The sequence below is a fragment of the Prunus avium genome, chromosome 8, assembly GCF_965620075.1.
Source record: "Prunus avium chromosome 8, drPruAviu1.hap1.1, whole genome shotgun sequence".
NCBI lineage: Eukaryota > Viridiplantae > Streptophyta > Magnoliopsida > Rosales > Rosaceae > Prunus > Prunus avium.
This window is the reverse complement of record NC_142291.1, coordinates 35,094,529-35,115,810: the sequence shown is the minus strand read 5'-3', so window position 1 is coordinate 35,115,810 and position 21,282 is coordinate 35,094,529. Positions and strand designations below refer to the sequence as shown.

Here is a 21,282-nt window from a genome sequence, read left to right as displayed (position 1 = left end):
GTTTTCTATAGCAGTACAACAATGCTTGGTCATGCGGCTTACCTAATGAATATATTTCATATAAGTTAACCTTTTGTATTACAATAATAATTCTCTGCGCACAAAGCATAGCAATAGCTTTCAATTATTTATCAACTCCATTAGAATAATGATCATTGTCAACTTCTTCCAGGTGACATATATTGAAATATTAAATCCATCACCCACTACTTGGCCTGTTTTATCCCACCTCTCTACAAACAGAGAGAGAAAACCAGAGAGAAAGAGAGAGAGAGAGAGAGAGAGATGAAGACAACCCAATTCATAATTTTCATCCTCATCATCACCACCATCTTTGGCTTATCAGCCAAAGTGAATTCACAGACAGATTCTTGCAGCTCAAGTCTCAATCTGCAGAATTTCAATTTGCCCTTTGATGCAGCTTCCCTCCACTGCCTTTCTGTTTGGGATGCTCACAATTACATCCTCAGAGTAAGTCAACCACATCCTCTAGCTTCCATGATTAACACATATAATCTGCATATTCATCTTAGGCTCATTTGATAGTGATTCTGGATAAGCCAATAATCACTTCTATGGAGAATCTTTCCATATAATCACTTTATAACAGACCCTTAATTACAACAGTAATCGTGATCATCAAGGTGGTCTAATGGAAAATCTCCATTTTTTTTTCTGCAGTACTCACAGACCTCATCAAACATATGGACCTTTGTCCTCTCAACACCAGTTGTAAACTCATTCATAGCAATTGGGTTCTCAAGCAATGGACAGATGGTGGGGTCCAGTGCAATTGTGGGGTGGGTGTCCTCAACAGAAAGCACGATCAAACAATATTTCTTGGGTGGGACTACAGCAAACCTTGTGGAGCCTAACAAAGGGAACCTTCAGGTTGCTAGCAACTTCTCTTTAATTACATCTCAGTCCTCTCGTATGTACCTTGTCTTCCAGTTGGAGACCAACCAACCACAGAAAAGGCTCCTATACTCTTTTGGGCGAGATGGATTTCTGCCTGTGGCACCAAACTACAGGTTGATGGAGCACAGTGACAAGGTCTCTACCTCCATAAATTATATCACAGGTGAGTTACATCATCTCAACCCAACCCATGTTAATTAAGGAGAATTTACCATGCACTCAACGCCCTAAGTTTCGATACTCCTTCTCTAATATCCGCTTGTATCAACCAAACAAAAGAAAAGTTTTTTTTTTTTTTTCCTTCTTGGTGACATGAGGAGTTGTGGGATTTGTGATGCTGACCCTAACAACAGGCTTTAGGTTTGATTGGTGGAACATTGAAAGTAACTGGCTATCTGCTTCTTGGCTCATTTTGTGGTCCTATTAAACTCAAAAATCGGTTTGGAATTTGTTTTATATGGAATCAATTAAGTGATCATGGACCCCTTGAATAATTTCATATGATGTATTTGTACCACTACCACCAACCTTGTCCTATAATTCAAATCGATTGTGATGTGAAAGCTATATAGGTAGGTTTGGATATATAGAGGCATTGTAATTTATCTTGCTAGACCTACGTTTTTTGTGAGTTTTAAACCACACGTTCTGATAAGAATTAATTTGATTAGAGATCTAGATTGATAGTTTGACAACATAGAGCGCCGTCTTGTTTGTGTTCAATATTTATTTAACAACATAAGTCTGGCAAGACATTATTAACTAAATAGTTCTTCTCTCCACAGGTCAAAGCACATCGAGCTCACAAAGTCCATATTCAAAACTGAGGAAGAGCCATGGAGTGCTGAACATGCTAGGATGGGGCATTTTGATGATAATTGGAGTAATAGTTGCCCGTTACTTAAAGCCATATGATCCACTTTGGTTTTATCTTCATACTTGCATTCAATCATTTGGGTTTATATTCGGAATAATAGGTGTTGTATGTGGATTTGTCTTAAACAATAAGCTCAATGCTGATGTCTCCACCCACAAAGCTCTTGGTATCATCATTCTTGTGCTTGGATGTCTTCAGGTTTGTCCTCATTCTTTCTTGTTTTTCATCCTTTTCCTCATTACATCTACTTCCGGGCCATACCCCGTTGTCATGCTGACGTGGTATGAATAGACTAGTGTCACTATGAAAGACAAAATTTCGAGAAATTTTTATGTGTGACCGTAACACCATTAGATGGTTTGATGTTTGTTGATTACAGGTGATGGCCCTTTTGGTTCGACCAGAGAAGGAGTCCAAAGCACGAAAATACTGGAATTGGTACCATCAAGGCGTAGGGAGGATTCTCCTCATTTTGGCAATAGCAAATGTTTTCTATGGAATTCATTTAGGAGAAAAAGGAAAGGCATGGAATGCTGGCTATGGAGCTGTTCTTGCTATTTTAGTTGTTACTGCTATTATTTTTGAGTTAAGATTGTGGTTTAAAAAATAATGAGTGTTTGTGGGGTACTCTCTCTTATTTAATTATTAATTAGCATCGCTAATTGAAAACTTTCTTGTTGATTAGCATAATAGTGAATTTGAAGTGATACACACCCATTATGTATATTGCCTTTCACAAATTTTTATTATTGCAGTTTAACTAGGGTGGGCACAAAAATGTCCCAACTGTTCAAACCGGCTAAATCAAACTAATTCGAACCATTCGATTCGGTATTTTTCTTTTTTCATATTAAAATAACTTTATAAGATGACTAACAACGAGTGATTAGCATAAATAAATATCTTCTATATCTTCTAATCCCCATTCCAAATGACAAAGAAAGTAAAACCAGCATTTTTATTACGTGATTTAGTCACATATACCTTTCTATTTTGTGTTTAGATTGGGCAATTTGGTCATATCCATGTGGTATAATGTGTACAATAGACACCGAATAAATTAGATACTATGCATTTTTTTTTAAAAGAATAAGATATAATATGTATTTTGGAAAGGAAAAAACAAAAGGTAAGATTCAATGTATGTTGAAGTATTCCATCAAGGGTTATTTGGGGAATACCACATACTATTTTTATTTTTTTATATAAGCAATATTGGGAGAGGGGTGAATCGAACCCACGACTTCATATGCAAGGGTAAATGCTTACCACTTAAGTTACGAGCCCTTTTCCGTTTCACTTACATTTAAGCTATAAAATGTTAGGAATCCATCATTCTTTTATCCACACACGCTTTTCAAGACACGTAAATTTCTAGCACATTAAAACGACTATTGTTCGGTCTATGCATTGTAAGTGAACTTTTATTAATTGTGTGTCACGGTGTATGTACTCGAATAAACTTTAATAGAACTTTTCGTACCTTTAGAATCACTCTGGATTCCAAACCTAAACATAAATACACATAAATTCAGATTCTTAACCATTCTACAAGCTTCCATGCCATTTTTAAACCCCTTGTTATGGAAATAAATCCAATAATTTTGAACTGTCACCAGCCTGACAGTATATAATAAGGTTGTCACACACCCAAGTTTCCACATCATTTTCTTACAACACATTTTCGTTTTCCTCTTATCTTCTCTTGTTTCCTTCCTATCAAACTTACATGTATTGACTGTTTCTGGTGTGGTAAAAACTCTATTGCATTAGCACTATGGCTGATTCAACTCCCCCTAAAAATCACAGTGCTAGCTCAATCACCAGCATGACGAAAAACCCTAATGCAGTTCTTACAGACATGGCACAACACGATCCAAATCGAGCAAAGAGGTATAGTTTTCGATGATCTGTAATGTTGAAACACATTGTTCTTCGAAACGCCGGTAATGAACCCTTTAAGCAAACGCAAAATGGCTTGAAAAATGTGGCAGGATTATGACGAACAGGAGGTCAGCTATGAAGGCAAAGCAGAGGAAGAAGATGTACGTTAGTGCGCTCGAATATAACTTGGAAAGGTTGTACTGTGAAGCGGCTGCTCTGTCTGCTCGGCTGAATCTATGGCTGGTAAATCAACATCATTGGCACCCTTCAAAGGAGAAACTTAGTAAGTAATAATGACCATTAACTTTTTTGGTTTTGTGTTTCTTTATTGAGCAGACAGATGCCCTTTACATACATGCAGACAACAAGAGACTGAAGCAATGCCTGCAACATGTTGTGCAGCAAATTCGATTGCAAGACAGTAAGGACTATAATATTGCAGAATCACAGCCTAATTATTCAACTTGAAAATAAGTTTCTTGACAATGAATTTAGTTCACAGCTAAGGATCAGAGACTAATATTTTTCATGTTTGCTGACAGCCTTGATGGATGAGACTCAAAAAGAGATTCAAGATCTGAAAAGATTTGTTTGGTCACACAAGACCTCAAAAAATTGAATGGAGAGATTGGTCTGGATGAAGGGACTCTGAGCAACTTCTACTCATCTTCTTGAAAAACAGCAATAATATGTAATTGAATCAGCCCTTAGCCACACAGATGTTTTCTTCACAACTTCAGTATGATCTTGAACAGCAGCTGGAGCAATATTGTTCCAGTGGAAATTATTTTCCGAATCCAAAATGGTTAATTTTTCATCAACATCGTCGACATTGTCCTTACATTGTCATCATAACATATGTTTCTGGTGTGGTTGTATCATTCAAATTTGTTTACAAGAATGGATTTTGCCTCAGTAAAATAAGAAACACAATAGTTTCTTGTGTGGTTGTGTCATTCAAAGATTGATTTCACTAATAATCCATATGAAATTCATTACGTCGAAGCAATGAAATACTTATCGATCCTCCGAACACTGTACTGTAAAATTAATTTCATCATTAATTCAATAAATATTTAGAAAAATTACAACTCCTTTAAGGATATCACAGACATTTTCATGTCAAATAAGTCAAATTTCTTTTCGTCCAATATAATCTAAATGCCCACATAGGCCCCTATACACATTTTTTCTTCTTCCTTGATGGTAACATCACTCCTATAACATTTGAACAACTCTATTGCTGTTGAAGTAATCCTAGAACAACCGTTCATGTACAGAACAGAGAGCTGTTTGCAACCATTTCGCAAAGCCAGTAACCCATCATCACATAGACTCTGACACCGGTTCACATGGAGTTTCTCCAATTTGTGACAATTCATCCCAATAGAAGACCAACCAACTATCCTGACCCCGTGACACAACGCCAAGTTCCATTCCTCAAGTAGCGGACAACCTTCTGCAATTGCTACAATAGACTCATCGCCAACAGTTCTGCACAGCCGAAGGTTAAGAATTTTAAGGCTGAAGGCAAATCCCCTCCCAATTGTTGCCAAACCATTTCCACCATTGAACAAGATTAAACCGGATATATTTAAACATTCAATCCCACCTCCACTTACAATTCCCGAAATGCCCTCTGGCTCAAGCTTACATGATTCAGCTTCTACATAAGCTAAAGTTGATGAACAACCTTTAAAGCCAATACCAGTTACGCCCTTACAATGTGATATCTTAACTGCCTGAAGTTGACGACAGCCTTGTGAAAGAGCTCTTAACCCATGATCAGAAATAAAATAGCAGTACGAGAGATTCACATCCTTTAAAATTGAGCAAGAATTAGCCAAACTTTCTAACCCAGAATCAGAAATTTGGCAACGGTAAAGGCTGATCACTTGTAATGATGGGCAACCAGTAGCTACCACAGACAACCCATGATCAGTAATACGAAAACAACACTCCATATTAAGGGTGTGCAACTTTGACCCATAATTTACCAAATGGTCCAAGCTTGAATCAGGTAGCTCTGTACAGCCAGATAAGGACAATAAGTGTAAATGCTGAAAGCGAGTAAGCAGCCTATGGAGATGATAGGTGCTGATGTTAACATGGTTATTCGAATGTGATAATGAGGAAATGTCAAGCTGTCTGAATGAACATGGAAAATGTAAGGACCGACGGCTAAGATTTTGAATACAAAGACAGCGATGACAAGTCAAGCCAAAGGATTCGCGGTCAGAGCTAGAATCAAGGCATTGGAAAATAAAAACGAGACAATCATCAGGGAGGTCCATGATGGAAGTAAGAGCATTAGTACTAGAACTACAAGTAGGTTGCATCTTAGCACTCTTCAGAAGGCTGTAGAGCTCGTATTTTTACAGTGAACTTTCTGTAAGCTGAAGTAGATGAGTTGGGAGAGTCAAAACCACAAAGAGCAGAAGAGTCTCCATAACCATAACCAATATGAACCCCACATTTACGGCAGAGGAGTTTAGTCTTTGAACGATAACGACCCCAAGAGACAGGAAAACAGTTTACCTCATCAACCTGCGTGAACCGACTAAGATCAACTGTGAGGAATGAAATAAAACCTTTCTTGACGGACTTTTGATACTCAGAGCCTATGCCAGAACCAGAGGTCAAACGATTTGAAGATGACAAGTTCAGAGGGTATGCACAAGACCCACAACTGTAATGAATTCAAAAAACAAAAACAAAAGAACCAATTTCAGTAAAACAATCAAGTTCTGGCACCCATTAAAACAAATTAAAGATAGCAGATCATGCACATTTGGGCAATGTTCAATTTTACTACACAAGGTGCATTTAAACTTTATTTAAAGGTACTTTATAAAGTACTAGAATCAAGTTTTGGGAAACACCCAATGACCCAATGAGATTAGACTGATGAAAGGTCAAACCTTCATCTTCATCACAAATGAATGCAAGTAACTTTTTGGGTTCATCCCAAGTCCCCACCTTTGAAAACAAAAGTTACTAGAGTGAGAAGATTAACATGAAACTTTGACAAAGGATTCAAATTGGGTGAAGAAATGAAATGACAACAGATTCAGATTCAGAACAATGGAATTGGAAAATTACCTGTAGGACACTTCAGCTTGGGACATCCTCACTCACCCAAGATCAGACCCAACTTTCCTCCGATTCATTGAAATAATTGTTGCTAATACCAGACCCAAGTTGTCTCTTTTCTTTGGGATATTCGTAAATTCTGTTCTTACCTGGTCAAGGGATTTGCCGGCTTGTCATATGAAACCGGAGACTTTGTGAGAGATGACAAGTTCTTAGACCCAAACAATATACATGGGCTGGAAGACTTGGGCTGGTTCTGGCCTGCCTTGAACTATTTATTTAATTTTTTTATAATTAAGGATACTGCTTATCTACTTCCCTGTAAGGAGATATTCCTCCTTTATGCGAATCACATTTTGACACATATACAAAAATAATTCATAAAAAAATATAAAAAGAAAAACTTATGCACACATGTCACATTGCTATTGACACAAGCAAAAGAAAAGTATTTTCCTTTTATTTATGGAACCTTGAATTTCATTTGTATTTTGAATAGTTTACCATATTCATCATTCTAATTTTTCAGAAGGCAACTCTTAGCAAAATAAAAAATAATTTTTTTCAAAAGGGAATTTCTGAATGTTTCCAATGACGTATGTCAAAGGGGGGTGCCAACCATTATCATGTTAGTTCTTCTCTTATTGATCAATACATAAAGGGGGGTAATGGGAAATTTCTCAACTTTTTTTGGATGATAGGTATACTAAATTACTAATTAAATTCTTGAGTGCCATGAGCCCAAGTAACCTTAAGCAATGTTTGTATGGTGTAACAAGATGATGTAAGGTAAGAACTTACTTAGTGTGACACAAATTTTCCTTGTTGGCCTAAACAATCCCTAGTTGTACACAAACTATTTGGCAAGAATTCTCATAGTAGATATACCTTTCTTCCTTATGGCTGCAAAGCAAGGTATTTTGCCAACTTGTAATAAAGCTTCAACCTTTTTGAGTGAACAAGAAAACTTAAAACTTTGGGTTTAGGATGATAGCATCTTTTTCCATTTCAACCTCAATCGTAGCTATTTTGGCGACCTACAAACGTACAAGATAAAAGAAAAAAAAACGATTTTATTGAGGCTTTTCTCCCTCATTAAAAAGCTAAATGATTATCAAAACTTACACATTATTTGACACGTATGTTTGCAAGTAAAATATTGAGTCACATTCAAATGTTGGATCGCGAGATGTGAGATGTTGGGCGACCTGCAATACATAGTTAGTCGTCTAGCTTTTCCTTTGCTTACTAATATATTATTTGATGATCCCAACATGAATGAGAACTTTTCTATAATTGTGATATAAATCTTGTTCCATCCCCGTATGATTAGGAGTGATTCTAGAAGGGCTAAAATCACTTTCTGACAATCAAAAGTTTAGAAGTACTTAATGGTAGGGGTGGGCATCTAAAACCGAAATACTGAAACCGTACACTAACCATACCGTACTATACTGATTTTATACCGTTTCATTTAGGATGGGAAGATATTCGGTACCGTACTGTACCAATAGAGTATGGTATGGTAGCGGTATCAAGTATTTGGTACCGGTCCATACCGTACCGTACCGAATACTAAAATATAAATTTTTTTTCATATTGAAATATAAGTATTTGTGTTGTGTTGTTGATTCTGGATTATGCCATTTGTGATGTGTTGTTGATTTCTTGCTTTTTCTATATTTTGATAGCCTTTGTGTGTATGTTCATAGAGCCTTTTTCTTTGATTCATTTGATAATTAAAAGTTGTTTCAAATAGAAACATATAAAAGCTTTTCTGTAACCAGGACCTGAATTCCATTAACTTTTTTCAGTGGGATACAAACAAGAACCTCCTGTATTAAATTTCAAAACAGTATTATTCTACCCTAGAATAGTTTTCAGAGTGGCCTCTGGGTTCTGTTAGTTTGAAGATCAGTATCTTCATTATTTTGTTCTTAAATTTCCATGTATGCATCATCTATATGGTTTCTTTCATTGACTAGTCATACGTGACGGTTTTGGCATCATCACTGTATTAGCATATAAAAAACAATAATAATATAGAGAATCCTTTGTTAAAAATTGACTGAGCTTTGTTATTGGGTATGTAAGCCATAAGCCATAAGCCATAATTTTAACTATTTTGGTTTGTAAGCCATAAGGCATGAGTTTTAACCATTTGGATTTGATGAATATGTTGATGGATATTGATTTGGTTGATTTGGATATTGAATATGTTGATTAGGATTTGGATATTGAGTATGTTGAATCTTTGAATCTGTAACTTAGGCATCACTTATTTTGGTGAATGATTATGTTGAATACTAAATTGGTTAATTTTTTAGTTGTGTCATTTTGGTACCGATACCGTACCGATACCCATTTGGCACAGTATGGTACGGTACCAACTTTGGCAAACGATAATCTCATATCGTACCATACCGGTTTTAATTTCCGGTATCGATAGCGGTACGAGCTCAATACCGTACCATACCGTACCATGCCCACCCCTACTTAATAGGTCATAGAAGAGTTTTTTGGATATGTGCTTCTCCATGAAACACTTGGATTTCTTATAAATTTTGTAATATCTTTATAATAAAAAATGCTTATAAATAGAAGTGCTTCCTAGAGAAGTAATCCGAAACAAGACCTTAGTCACGTGACGAAAAGAAAAGGAACAAACAGGGTGTATGTTCTTTTACCTAGCAATGCACATTCTTTTGTACTTTCTTTAGCCCAAGTCCCCAAAAATTGGGCTAACACAGTGGGTCATTATTTGCTTGTACAAGCCCAAGGCAAAAGAGTAATTATTTTGGTCTTATGGCAAGAGCCATTCATTTGGGAATTGGGAAGATGAGGATTGAGATGGCCCACTGAGTGGTGTACAGACATCGGTGGTGAGCAGCTGATAGATAGATATATAGATTACTTGAAGATATATATACATATATATAATATATAAAAACTATAAACTCGCCAAAATTCATTTTTCACAATAGTCAAAAGCTCAATAGGGTTGTGAAATCGCCATAGCAAGCGAAGCGAGCGAGGATCTCTCTCTCTCTATCTTCTTCAAGTCTCGGAAGTATTCGCTTCTTTGCGTGCTCCGAAGGACCTCCTCTGCTTCACTCTTCCACTTCAATCTACCACATCGCATCAGGATCGGGTTCGAAAATTCACACTTGCCCCAATCGCTTGTATACATTTTTGTGTATTTATGTAGTTTCAGTTTTGATCTTCGATTGGTTTCTGATTGGTTATTGCTCTGTTTCTTGGTCGATTTAGGTGCTCCAATGGCTTCTGCGCAAAAGGATTTGCCTGCGGCTGGTATGCTGCTACGTTGAGTCACACTGCTAATTGTATTGGTTGTGTATTGATTTGAATTAGCAATTCAAGTTTAGCTGGATTTCTGTAATTCTGCCGAGTTTGATTGATCTGGAACCTATCTATATAGGAGCTGGATTGGGATTGGATGTAGAACAGTGGGAGTGGGATTGGGCTTAGGGGTTAATAGAGAGAGCTCTTCTTTTACCTTTTTTTTAGGTTATAGAAAAAGCTTGGAGAGTTTAGTGTTTAATTTGTTTTGATTTTCAAGTTTTGATCAAAGGATGCTTCCTACAGTAGCCTAGTGGAGGAAATTATATGAATTGGTTTTTGATTCAGATTTATAGCTCCGAGGGTAGAGTTGAATGGTGATGCAATTTGTATGGTTTCATGTTTCTCACTTGCGTAGGGGAAATTGAGGGTTTTGTTGTACTGATGCCTATATTTCGCTTCATGAAAGTGATTATTGTCATAGAATATACTGTAGTTATCCTTATCCTGTTGTTAAAAATCTGGAGGAATATTTAAACTCTATGATTCGGGGTTATGCCTGTTCTTAACACAGTACAAGTAAATTGGTATCATTTTAATTTACTGTGTTTTGTTATAGTGGAGCTTGATAATTGGTTGGTTAGATAATTGTTTCATCTCGACTGGATGAAAATGGTGTCAAATACATGGACTTTAAGATTTTGAGTATGCGGTTCTCATGTTTATCTTATCTTTCCCAGGCGAAAAGCCAGTTTCAACAGAGAACAAAACCTCCAAATCTGAAACAGAGGTCAAAAGTCCTAAGTCTGAAACTTCATCTGGAGATTCACAGTCAGGACAAACAAGAGCTGCCCCTTTCCAACTTCCAGAAGCCGGATTTGCTGCTCCCAATCCTTTTGATTTCTCTGCCATGACTGGCTTGCTGAATGTATGTCACACTTTTATTGCCCCTTTGAGTTTTAAAAACATTTGAATGACTGAGTTGGGAATGAAGTAAAGGGAGTCCTTTCTTTGCATTACATATGAAGAATAAATTTTCGTGGGACAGAAGTTTCTTTTGATCAATTAGTAGTAAACAATATATATTTATTAAACTCTCCCTCATCCTCCCCCACTGCACATGGGCTTTCCCCCCGAAAAAAATTGAATTGTGTATAGAATGGGGGTAAGCTGGATGCTGGCAGACATCATGCCTCGATGGTAAATTGGGTGTTGGTGTGCCAACCCTGGGTCCAATGGCATGAAAAGCCTTCATGTCTGGGTGAGCCAAATTTGATGATGAGGAAAAAGTATTAAAATTTTGTCCAAAATTCAAGAGGCTAGTCAAAATGGAATTTTTTAAATTTTGGTCCCCTCAATTACTCTTGTACCTTACACTTTCTTTTTGGTGTTATATTTATATGTTATTTTATTTTTGTTCTCATAAGTTGAGAGTATGAGTTCTGAAGTTCAGTCAGTCTCTGGTTTTTGCTAACAACTGTCCTATATGTGATATGCACAGGATCCAAGCATTAAGGAACTAGCTGAACAGATAGCAAAAGATCCTTCATTCAACCAGATGGCAGACCAACTTCAGAAAACTTTTCAAGGTGCAACAATTGACGAGGGTGTCCCTCAGTTTGATAGCCAACAATATTATTCCACCATGCAACAGGTTATGCAGAATCCTCAATTCATGACCATGGCTGAGCGCCTCGGTAATGCATTGATGCAGGTATGCATTCTTGTTTTATTCGTCGTGTTATACAAGGAAGTTGCCTGGTTGGTAGAATTTCAATCTTATTAATTTTGCTACCCCAGGATCCATCTATGAATACCATGCTCGAGAGTTTCGCAAATCCAACAAACAAAGATCAGCTTGAGGAACGTATGTCACGTATCAAAGAAGATCCTTCTTTGAAGCCTATTTTAGAAGAGATAGAGACTGGTGGTCCAGCTGCCATGATGAGGTAAGTAAAGCTAGTTTTTTTTTTAGGATGGTTGAGCTATAACTTTTTCCATCTTGGCACATGGTATTGGGGTTTAGTTTAACTGATTGTGGACTTTGGTTGAGCTAACGAGGAAATTCTGCTGTTTCAGATACTGGAATGATAAAGAGGTTTTGCAGAAGTTGGGAGAAGCAATGGGTCTTGCAGTTACTGGAGATGCAGCTACTTCTGCAGACAATTCTGGACCAGAAGAAGTAGAAGATGCTGGAAATGAGGATGAATCAATCGTTCATCACACTGCTAGTGTTGGTGATGTGGAGGTAGAACAAACCATTATCTGATCCTATCCTCTTCATGTGCCATTTGGTTGGTTCTAATTGTTAATAAGAAATTCTGCAATTGAAAAATGATTATGATTAATGGAAAATGTCGTTCTTTTAATTGAAGTCAGAAAATTATTTGCAAATCTTTACCAGGGTACCATAATACTCTCGAATCTGGAGAATCAATCATCTTTCCTGGATAGTATTGTGGTACCCTGGTAAAGAGTTACATTATATTGTTTAAAACTTTTCTTTCAAACTCATGTTTTTCTACCGCAAGCTTTTCATGTTAATTAGGCCTATTAGTTTTGTTGTAGGAGTTTGAATTTTCAGATATGCGTTATTCTTATTACTTTAAAATTCTATATCAGGAAATATGCCTCCCTGGTAAACTTTAATTTGTATATTTTGTACGTGTTTGGTCCAAGTTATCAGATGTGCAAGTGTTTATGTTTTCACTCTGTCAATTAGGGTTTGAAAAGTGCGCTAACCTCCGGTGCTGACAAGGATGAGGAAGATTCAGAGGGAAGAACAGCACTGCATTTTGCTTGTGGATATGGTGAGGTATGATAATCTTTATAAGTGTAGCTTCCCCTGTCATTTTACTCACTTATATCTGCAAAGCCAATAATTGTTATCATTGGGTGATGATGGACCTTCCGTGCATATGGGGTAGTCGTGCAGTTCCAATACGAGGTACTGCGAAACCAATTTTTGGAAGAAATGCATGCATGAATAAAAAGGAGTCGGGGTGATAGAGTTCTAGAAATGGTTTTCTGCTTTTGATATATGGAGGTATTTAGATACTATCATTTCATTTCATTGCAGGTGAAGTGTGCTCAAGTACTTCTTGAGGCTGGAGCAAGAGTGGATGCTCTGGATAAGAACAAGAACACTGCGCTTCATTATGCAGCCGGTTATGGCAGGAAGGAATGCGTGGCTCTTCTATTAGAGAATGGCGCCGCTGTGTAAGAGACACATTTGTTCCTTAATCTTTTAATTGTGTGCCGTTCTATTATGCTTATTAGTACTTAAATCGTTTCGTTTTTGGCATCTCCAGCACTCTCCAGAACATGGATGGAAAGACTCCGATCGACGTTGCGAAGCTGAACAGCCAAAACGATGTGCTAAAGTTGCTCGAGAAGGATGCCTTCCTGTAATTTCATAAAAGTCATGGAGGCATATGCTGCAGTTCTGGGATGTTAGGCGTATGTCGGTTTGGGATTTTGGATCCAATCTGTGGCTTGGATCAGCAGCAGCGTGAGGAGATGTAATCAGCACCACAACTTTATGCTTTGTCCATCTTATCTTTTGCCCTTTATGGTTCCTACATTGCTAGAATTTGTTAGTAAACAACATAAACGTTTTGATGGCAGACATGAAATGTGTTGTGTGGCATATGACAAAGTAGCTTCATTATTAATTTATTACTTTTGCTATTTCATTTGACTTGTGGGTAAATAAAAATTAATAATAATAATGAAAGGAATATTTTGGTATTGGTTACGCATTTTCAGACTAATACTACCTCAACAAAAGGCTTAGCCCTGTTTGGTGGGCTGTACTGGACTGGATTTCTCTAATTAAGGTTTGTTTGAGAGTGCTAAAAGCACTTCTTAACAACTAAAAGCTCGTGGGAATGCTTTTGAAAGAGCTAGAAATGTTTTTGGACAACTAAAAGCACTTCTGATAAAAGCGTTTTCTGAAGAAGCATTTGATTTCTAACTCTTAAATGCATTTATAATAAATTTTTAGACGTTCTTCTAAATTCTAATAGAAGAACTTAAAAAGGCGTTTATGAACAAAAGTGTTTCCTACAAAAGCATTTTCAAATTCCAAATGACATAAAACAAGAAAAATTGAAAGATCTTCTCTCTTTTTGTTTTTGTTTTTTTTAATGAAATGATAGAAAGATCTTCTCTTGGCTTATTGATTTTGGATGTGCGTTGCTATCAATTAATGCCCAAACAAATGAGAGCCCAAATTTGGATCGGGCTGCCTTATGCATTCGGGGAGAGGGTGCGTCTCCTTATTTCTTGTCGGTGATGTAATTTTATTAGCAATAGACGTTTGAATGCCGCCTTCTCTTTTATTTATAATAGATTTTTGTCTCGCCCATACGCGTGTGTGTGCCAATAGACTTTTCTTTTATCCTTATCTAAAAGATTTTTTGTTTTTTTTACTCAAATAATTTTTTTTTTTTATTGGACATGAAGTCTTATTTCCTTTTTCTAAGTAATTTATATTGTAATAGAGTATTGTTTTACGTATTTTTCCATTAAATTGAGTATTGATCTTTTGAAATTTTTTCTTAAACGAGTTAGGTTATGTGAAAACAATTTGAAACATCAAGGGGTGTTCGTGTAATATCTAAAACCTCAAGAAATTTATAAAAACATTGAAAACCTCAGGGGATCTTTGTATAAATAACTCTATAAATAATCCAAAAAAAATGTAATACATATACTTAAAAATAGGTGTAATTCTCTGTGTATGTAGTAAATAAGAAAGCATTTCTAGAAACTATATTCCATAAATATGCTCTTAAAAAATGAGATCATTTTCTACGAATTTGGCAAGTGGTCGAGTCGGTGGTGCTAGGCTGCTGAAAACGGTGCACTCATATTTCTGGCTTACAGCAATTCACACTTTTTGTTTTTTTATTTATTTATCAGATACAACAATTCACCTAAAATCAATCTAAATTCTCCACAATGATTGAGGGGAAAGACAGGCAACCGTATAAGGTGGTTTGTTTTTTTCTAAATTGTTTGGCTGGCAAATCAACTCTTCACCAATTTTATTTTTTTTCGCTTGCATACTGAAAAAGAGCTTTTAAATGTGAATAAATAGGAGTAATTAAAATTTTCTTTTTCATAATGAAACTGATGAAAATGATATCCAATCGAATGCAGGTTTTTTTTGTAATAAATATTTATTTATCGGCCTTGATTGAATAATTCACTAGCTTCACACATTCTTATAAATAGTGTAAAGTTAGCAAAGCACCAATAGTGTAGTGGTTTGTAGCAATTGCTTTCCTAAGTAAGATCCTTGATTCAAGTCCTATTATCTGTCTAGTGTATATAAGTTTAATATATCATCGCCCCTCTTAATAATAAAAATTCTAAAAATAAATAAGTAAACACTATAAAATGATTATTGGGTTGGGTTTTATCTAGCTCACCGGCTTTCAAGCCTATAATTGTTAAGCATCCCCCACATATTGCACAAATTTTGGGTTTCAATGGAAAAAGCTAACATTTTGGGTGATTCTATTGTGTACGATTGACATGTGTGTAGATGTCAAATGTATTGTAATTAGCTGTGATTTAAATAATAATTTGTTACGGTGAATCAACTATATAACATGTGCTTATGTTAATTATTGTGAACCTAAACATAGAATAGGCTGTAGAGATGATCATGTAGCACCTTGACATGCATAAGTCTAGAAATAGTGACGTCCACTATTGCAAATTTGAGCTTATGACGAATGCGTCTAAATTACTTCGAAACAACGAGCCGAATCAAACTCGCTGTTTCGTTGTGATGTATATGACCACATTTGCATGTCGTTTTTTTCTGTTACCAAAGTTAGAAAGAAAGATGAGGTTTCTCGAACACACTTGACATTATTAGCCTGCAAATCAAAACTCCTTTCTCATTGAACTAGACTCCAACGGCCGAATGCCTAATTGACTCTATTATTCCTCTCCCCCTCAATGGAAGTCTCCTTGATAGTGAAGAAAAAAAAAAAGAGAAATAATAAGACGCGGAGTCAAACATGCATAGTTGTGTTGTTAAAATACTAAAATTGAAGACTTTGTTGACGATGGGAATGATTTCCAACTGATATTGCAAAGCTGCCAGATATTTTTAGGGCCCTCAAAAACATGGTGCCGGGTCAAACGAAACGAGGAGAAATAAAAAAATTCGAGACTTTTGGGGATTGTGGACGAGAATTTCGAAACAGAAGAGAGAGTTCGTAGGTAGCTTCCAATTTCTCACTTTCGTACAAATTGTGTGTTTCATTATAATTTTTCTGGCATCTGTCTGTCCATGCATGTTGCATTGCCTCAATTCAACCCAAAAAATAAAAATAATAATGAATTAAACGCGTGAGTAAGCATTTGGCAAAGCACAGGGACACGTAAAGGCAAATTCTGGAGTGTCTCCTTTAATCATGCTTACACTCGCATTTAATTAACAAATTCACTTTTATTTAAATAAATGTTATTATGCTTTGGTAAAAGAAAAAGCTGAAACAGTTAAAAAGAAAGTTTGAGGGTGTAAAACGTTGGGAAAAGAGGAAACATTTAGATGAGGTAAGTATAAAAATCACTTTAAATTATTCGAGTGAAAAATTTGGAGACAAAAAATCCACATAAATTAGAACAATCCAGTCAAGTAAAAATTACTCCATCCTATCTTAGTAACTCTCAAAACAAAACCGAGCCGGCTATTTCTATAGGACTAGGGATGGCAGAAATCCCTACGAGGCCGAGTCTCCGACCCTAATGGGAAGAGATTTCAGGGCAAAACGGGTATTGGGTATGAGGATTCCCGAACTTGAAAAATCCCCAATGGGTATGGGGCAGGGATGGTATTGGCGTCCCCATCCTCAAATCCAACCCAAAAATATATATGTTTTTATTCAAATAAATAAATAAATAATTATAATATTTATGTTTAACCCTAAGTTAACCTCTCTCTCCTAATTCTTCCTAATCTTCTCTAGAATTTCATATTGATGTGATTTTAAATAGTTGAATTGAACTTTATAGTTAATTTGAATGTGTTGAATGATAATTTAATATGAAACTTAATGTTAAAATGTATGATAAATATTTTTTTATGCAAAAAAAAATCAGGAATTCGGGGTGGGTATAGGGGATAGTCCCCCGATGGGGACGAGGAAGGGGATTCCCCGAAACCTATTAAACGGGGATGGGTTCAGGGATGGGGGCGGGAATGGAGAGCGGGTACAGGGATGATATTGCTGTGGGAGCAAATATTTTTGTCTCCAATCACAGCACGCTACGTGGAAAAGAAGATTATCCCTTAAATTAATTAATTAAACCAATTTATTTAGTTAATTAATTAATATGGATAATATCTTAATTATAAGATATTATCTTTATTTAATAAGATAATATCATTAATTAGGATATTATCCTAATAAGGGGATAATATCTTAATTATAGGATATTATCTTATAATTAATGAGATAATATCATTAATTTAGATATTATCTACATAAAGGGATATAATCAAGTCCGACTCAATCTCTATGAAACCCTAGCCCCGAGGCTCCTATAAATAGATGATTTCATTCATCATTCAAGGGACGACTTCAAAAAACCTACTCATAATACTCGAGGAAAATACCCGAAGCTCTCTCTCCCTCTCCACTTTCCACTCTCCATATTTTCTCCAGGCTCCGTACCCTTTGCTTAGCTATTGTTTTCCTACAAACACAGGCATCGTAAGGCCTTTGGCCAACACCCCCAAGTGTGGTCTATTTACTCAAGTCTTTTATATAGGAATCGAGGAAGAGAGAGAAGGAATATTGAAGATTGAAGGATCTAGAAGCGAATATTCTTCCACGAGATTATTTGCACAAACAATTGTCATACCCGGCCCCTACCCGACCCTTTACCATCCCTATATAGGACACGTTCAAACTTTTTTTTTCTCTTTGAATAAAAATGAATGAAACTTTACTTAGAACTCCGTATAAAAACTCTTGATTCTGATTACATGTATTCAGAATCGCAAATTAAATGGAGTGAATCGTGAAGTTTTTCTTGTTACTAAAACAAAATTTACCAAAGTGGAAATAAGATTGAGAAAGGGGAAGGGAGGTAAATCCTATCAAGCCCACTTACTAAGAGGTCAATAATTGTAAGATTGATATCTATTAATTGTAATGGAGGGGAAGGCCATGAGGGTAACATGCTGGTTGCTGAGAGAGACAGCAAAAGCAAAAAAGGAAAAAAAAAGAAAAAAAAAAAGAGAAAGAATATGAAGCCAGCCAATATAGCCTAGCCTTCTCCTTTGTCTTTTACATTGGGTTTTTGCTTTTGTATATGTTTATATAACTCAAAGGCTCTTGCTGGCTCTCAGAGAGAGGTGAGTGACTTCTGCAGCCTGCAACTCTGTCTGCTTTGGTTGTCCACCTCTCTTCATATTGTTGTATAAACAAAGGAAAAAAAAACCAGAAAACAAAGGATTTGGGTTTGTTGATTTGAGCTTGGATCTGAGAAAAAAAATGGAGAAGGAAAAGAAGTCTCCAGTTTCTGATGTAGGAGCATGGGGTATGAATATTGTGAGCTCTGTGGGCATTATCATGGCCAACAAGCAGCTCATGTCCCCTCACGGCTTTGCTTTTGGCTTTGGTCAGTTCCTCTTCTTCTTCTTCTGTAATTTTGACTATATTGAGACTGCATCAATTTGCTCTGTTTGCTCTATCTTCTTCTTCCAACTTCAGATCTGAAGTAGAAATATCTTTTGATGGGTTTATAGTATTTTCCTTGTTTTCTTTCAATGAATTTGGGGTTTCCTTTATCTTCCTTGAATTGTTCTTCTTCAGTTTTATCTGATTTTATGACCCAAATTGGGGTAAAGAACATTGAATTGTTGCAGATGCCATTATCCTGTGGATGAACCGCATTGAATTATTGTTTTTGGACTTATGTTTGACAAGGAGCCAAAATTCAACTAGATTTCAATATATTATGACGTGCGCTTGGACCATTATTAGCCACTTATGGCGTTTACTGTTATGGCTAGCCTTTTCTGACCAGAGGGTCGGATCTAGAGAGAAATGAGAGGGGTTGAGTCTCCATTGATCTGCCCATTAACGGGGCAAAGTACCTAGGGTGAGGGGCAAAGTAGATAAGGTGGGGGGGGGCAAAGTGTTTGTTAAAATGCCTCAAAGAACTTAGGCAAGCAAGCAGCTCGAAGTCGGGCGATGTGGGCTTTTTCTCCTGGATCCTTCTGTGTCTGTCATCATTCCCTGTAGATCTAACTACATTTTAAAAGAAATTAGGATTTCGTATAATTATGCTTGGATTATGACCTAGATTTGTAAGGTGATCTCATTAGATGTGTTTGCAAGACCGTAATTGAACTCTTTGGTAAATCGGTTTCCTGCAATTGATGATAGTATATCTTTCTCTCCAGCCACAACTTTGACTGGCTTCCACTTCTCTGTTACCGCATTGGTTGGTCTGGTGTCAAATGCCACTGGTTACTCTGCATCAAAGCATGTTCCTTTGTGGGAACTTGTTTGGTTCTCACTTGTAGCCAATGCTTCAATCACTGGGATGAACTTGAGTCTCATGCTCAACTCTGTTGGATTTTATCAGGTGAATATCATTCTGTTAGCATGACCATTTCCTTTGCCGCACAATTACCTTCTCAGATCTGACCTTGTTCATTGGTATTATGGTGTAGATATCAAAGCTGAGCATGATTCCCGTGGTATGCATGATGGAATGGATTATTCATGGAAAACATTTTTCAAGGGAGGTCAAGATGGCTGTGGCAGTGGTGGTTGTAGGTGTGGGAATATGTACAGTGACTGACGTGAAAGTTAATGCCAAAGGTTTCCTCTGTGCTTGTGTGGCTATCTTATGTACATCCTTACAACAAATTGTGAGCATTTCTCAATTTTCCCCTTCTTATAAGTTATATATACTATGAATCTGAGGTTAGGCATAAAAACCTGGAGATAATTGTTCGTCTCTGACATTCTTGTTGTTTGAGGAACAGTCAATAGGTTCCTTACAGAAGAAATACTCAATAGGCTCTTTCGAATTGCTTAGCAAGACAGCCCCAATCCAAGCTCTCTCCCTTCTTATTCTTGGTCCATTCGTTGATTACTTTCTTACTGGAAAACTTCTATCAGAGTACAAGTTTTCTTCTGGTGCATTTGTAAGTGCTGCTTCTTTTATCTGAACTGCAATCGCCGTTTTTATGAGGAAACAAATTTCTAATGAAGCTTCTGTCTAATTGCAGTTTTTCATAGTACTCTCATGCTCCCTAGCCGTATTTTGCAACATCAGTCAGTACCTCTGCATCGGACGCTTCTCAGCAGTCTCGTTCCAGGTTTTAGGCCACATGAAAACAGTATGCGTCCTGACATTGGGGTGGCTACTCTTTGATTCACAGCTCACATTCAAAAACTTGCTCGGAATGGCTCTTGCGGTTCTTGGCATGATAGTATACAGTTGGGCTGTGGAGGCTGAGAAGCAACCCAAGATCCTCCCTAGTACAAGAGACAATCTGTCAGAGGAGGACCTGAAACCATTGAAGGAGGGAATAGCAGAGAGTCCATTGAAAGACACAGAGCTTGGCGAGTCTAAAATATAGGCTTACCACAGGGCAAAAAGCTTTTTCTTGGACTCATTTTATGCCCCTGCAAGATATGAGAGTACATGTTTTGACATTCATCTGCTCATGCAGCAGAGTCTTACAATCTAATTCTATTTATTCACAAAATATGTTCAATTTTTTTTATCTATTTATTTTGTCAGAAAGCAATTAATAATGAATTTTAGGCTGAACCAGTTGTTGATGGTTGTAAAATATTTGTATATGCATTTCAGTGTTGAGAAAAAGTACAATTAATTAATGCGTTATTTATTTTTTCATTGTGTTGTAGGCTTGTAGCCAATATTTGGAGTAATATTAGTGAATGGGTGGAAATGCATTGTGTTTTAGACTTTTTGTTTTATCCAATTATTATTCGGTGGATATTTATATATACTGTGTGCATCAACAATATTTTCGATGTTAGAAATCAGCAAAACCATTCTTTTCTTTCCCACACTTTCTCGGCCACCAAACAAGTTGATTAAGAAAAGCTCAAGGAATGTTGTATCACTAGGAGTATAATTCATTTTTTTTATATAGGGAAAATTGCATAGCCGCCATTTTTGGTTGAACTCTA

General features: G+C 36.5%; 6 protein-coding genes across 6 annotated transcripts; 4 read left to right on the top strand and 2 right to left on the bottom strand.

Annotated features, from left to right (window-relative positions):
- The first annotated feature begins 118 nt into the window (after positions 1–118).
- LOC110754499 (Cytochrome b561/ferric reductase transmembrane with DOMON related domain-containing protein) lies at positions 119–2,519 on the top strand. The gene is made up of 4 exons (XM_021955571.2): positions 119–471; positions 682–1,081; positions 1,704–1,993; positions 2,175–2,519. The coding sequence occupies exons 1-4, from the start codon at positions 286–288 to the stop codon at positions 2,403–2,405; spliced, it is 1,107 nt and encodes a 368-aa protein (XP_021811263.2). The 5' UTR covers positions 119–285; the 3' UTR covers positions 2,406–2,519.
- A 959-nt stretch (positions 2,520–3,478) lies between these two features.
- LOC110754504 (transcription factor RF2b-like) lies at positions 3,479–4,573 on the top strand. Its single transcript, XM_021955574.2, has 4 exons — positions 3,479–3,688; positions 3,790–3,922; positions 4,016–4,100; positions 4,222–4,573. The coding sequence occupies exons 1-4, from the start codon at positions 3,573–3,575 to the stop codon at positions 4,296–4,298; spliced, it is 411 nt and encodes a 136-aa protein (XP_021811266.2). The 5' UTR covers positions 3,479–3,572; the 3' UTR covers positions 4,299–4,573.
- Positions 4,574–4,722: 149 nt separating this feature from the next.
- On the bottom strand, positions 4,723–6,018 carry LOC148292640 (RNI-like superfamily protein). Its single transcript, XM_088245091.1, has one exon. The coding sequence runs from the start codon at positions 6,016–6,018 to the stop codon at positions 4,837–4,839; it is 1,182 nt and encodes a 393-aa protein (XP_088101217.1). The 3' UTR covers positions 4,723–4,836.
- Position 6,019: 1 nt separating this feature from the next.
- LOC110754497 (uncharacterized protein At4g08330, chloroplastic) lies at positions 6,020–7,011 on the bottom strand. The gene is made up of 2 exons (XM_021955569.2): positions 6,782–7,011; positions 6,020–6,368 (listed from the first exon to the last, which is right to left on the bottom strand). Exons 1-2 carry the CDS (start codon positions 6,805–6,807, stop codon positions 6,020–6,022), a joined length of 375 nt encoding a protein of 124 aa, XP_021811261.2. The 5' UTR covers positions 6,808–7,011.
- A 2,702-nt stretch (positions 7,012–9,713) lies between these two features.
- AKR2 (ankyrin repeat-containing protein 2) lies at positions 9,714–13,767 on the top strand. The gene is made up of 9 exons (XM_021955570.2): positions 9,714–9,923; positions 10,043–10,084; positions 10,813–11,000; positions 11,574–11,786; positions 11,873–12,021; positions 12,152–12,320; positions 12,795–12,887; positions 13,152–13,291; positions 13,384–13,767. Exons 2-9 carry the CDS (start codon positions 10,051–10,053, stop codon positions 13,481–13,483), a joined length of 1,086 nt encoding a protein of 361 aa, XP_021811262.1. The 5' UTR covers positions 9,714–9,923; positions 10,043–10,050; the 3' UTR covers positions 13,484–13,767.
- A 4,609-nt stretch (positions 13,768–18,376) lies between these two features.
- On the top strand, positions 18,377–20,983 carry LOC110754511 (UDP-rhamnose/UDP-galactose transporter 1). Its single transcript, XM_021955581.2, has 5 exons — positions 18,377–18,724; positions 19,512–19,696; positions 19,785–19,985; positions 20,103–20,264; positions 20,349–20,983. The coding sequence occupies exons 1-5, from the start codon at positions 18,598–18,600 to the stop codon at positions 20,700–20,702; spliced, it is 1,029 nt and encodes a 342-aa protein (XP_021811273.1). The 5' UTR covers positions 18,377–18,597; the 3' UTR covers positions 20,703–20,983.
- The last annotated feature ends 299 nt before the right edge of the window (positions 20,984–21,282 follow it).

Excerpts from the sequence above, each read along its gene's own strand:
- LOC110754511 (XM_021955581.2), top strand. The coding sequence starts at position 18,598 with ATGGAGAAGGAAAAGAAGTCTCCAGTTTCTGATGTAGGAGCATGGGGT. Across the intron at positions 19,986-20,102 it reads GTACATCCTTACAACAAATT|TCAATAGGTTCCTTACAGAA; the intron begins GTGAGCATTTCT and ends TTTGAGGAACAG. Across the intron at positions 20,265-20,348 it reads AGTTTTCTTCTGGTGCATTT|TTTTTCATAGTACTCTCATG; the intron begins GTAAGTGCTGCT and ends GTCTAATTGCAG.
- LOC110754497 (XM_021955569.2), bottom strand. The coding sequence starts at position 6,807 with ATGTCCCAAGCTGAAGTGTCCTACAG. Across the intron at positions 6,369-6,781 it reads CAAGCTGAAGTGTCCTACAG|TTGTGGGTCTTGTGCATACC; the intron begins GTAATTTTCCAA and ends AATTCATTACAG.
- LOC148292640 (XM_088245091.1), bottom strand. The coding sequence starts at position 6,018 with ATGCAACCTACTTGTAGTTCTAGTACTAATGCTCTTACTTCCATCATG.
- LOC110754499 (XM_021955571.2), top strand. The coding sequence starts at position 286 with ATGAAGACAACCCAATTCATAATTTTCATCCTCATCATCACCACCATC. Across the intron at positions 472-681 it reads CTCACAATTACATCCTCAGA|TACTCACAGACCTCATCAAA; the intron begins GTAAGTCAACCA and ends TTTTTTCTGCAG. Across the intron at positions 1,082-1,703 it reads CTCCATAAATTATATCACAG|GTCAAAGCACATCGAGCTCA; the intron begins GTGAGTTACATC and ends TTCTCTCCACAG.
- LOC110754504 (XM_021955574.2), top strand. The coding sequence starts at position 3,573 with ATGGCTGATTCAACTCCCCCTAAAAATCACAGTGCTAGCTCAATCACC. Across the intron at positions 3,689-3,789 it reads GATCCAAATCGAGCAAAGAG|GATTATGACGAACAGGAGGT; the intron begins GTATAGTTTTCG and ends AAAATGTGGCAG. Across the intron at positions 4,101-4,221 it reads GCAAATTCGATTGCAAGACA|CCTTGATGGATGAGACTCAA; the intron begins GTAAGGACTATA and ends GTTTGCTGACAG.
- AKR2 (XM_021955570.2), top strand. The coding sequence starts at position 10,051 with ATGGCTTCTGCGCAAAAGGATTTGCCTGCGGCTG. Across the intron at positions 11,001-11,573 it reads CCATGACTGGCTTGCTGAAT|GATCCAAGCATTAAGGAACT; the intron begins GTATGTCACACT and ends TGATATGCACAG. Across the intron at positions 11,787-11,872 it reads TCGGTAATGCATTGATGCAG|GATCCATCTATGAATACCAT; the intron begins GTATGCATTCTT and ends TTGCTACCCCAG.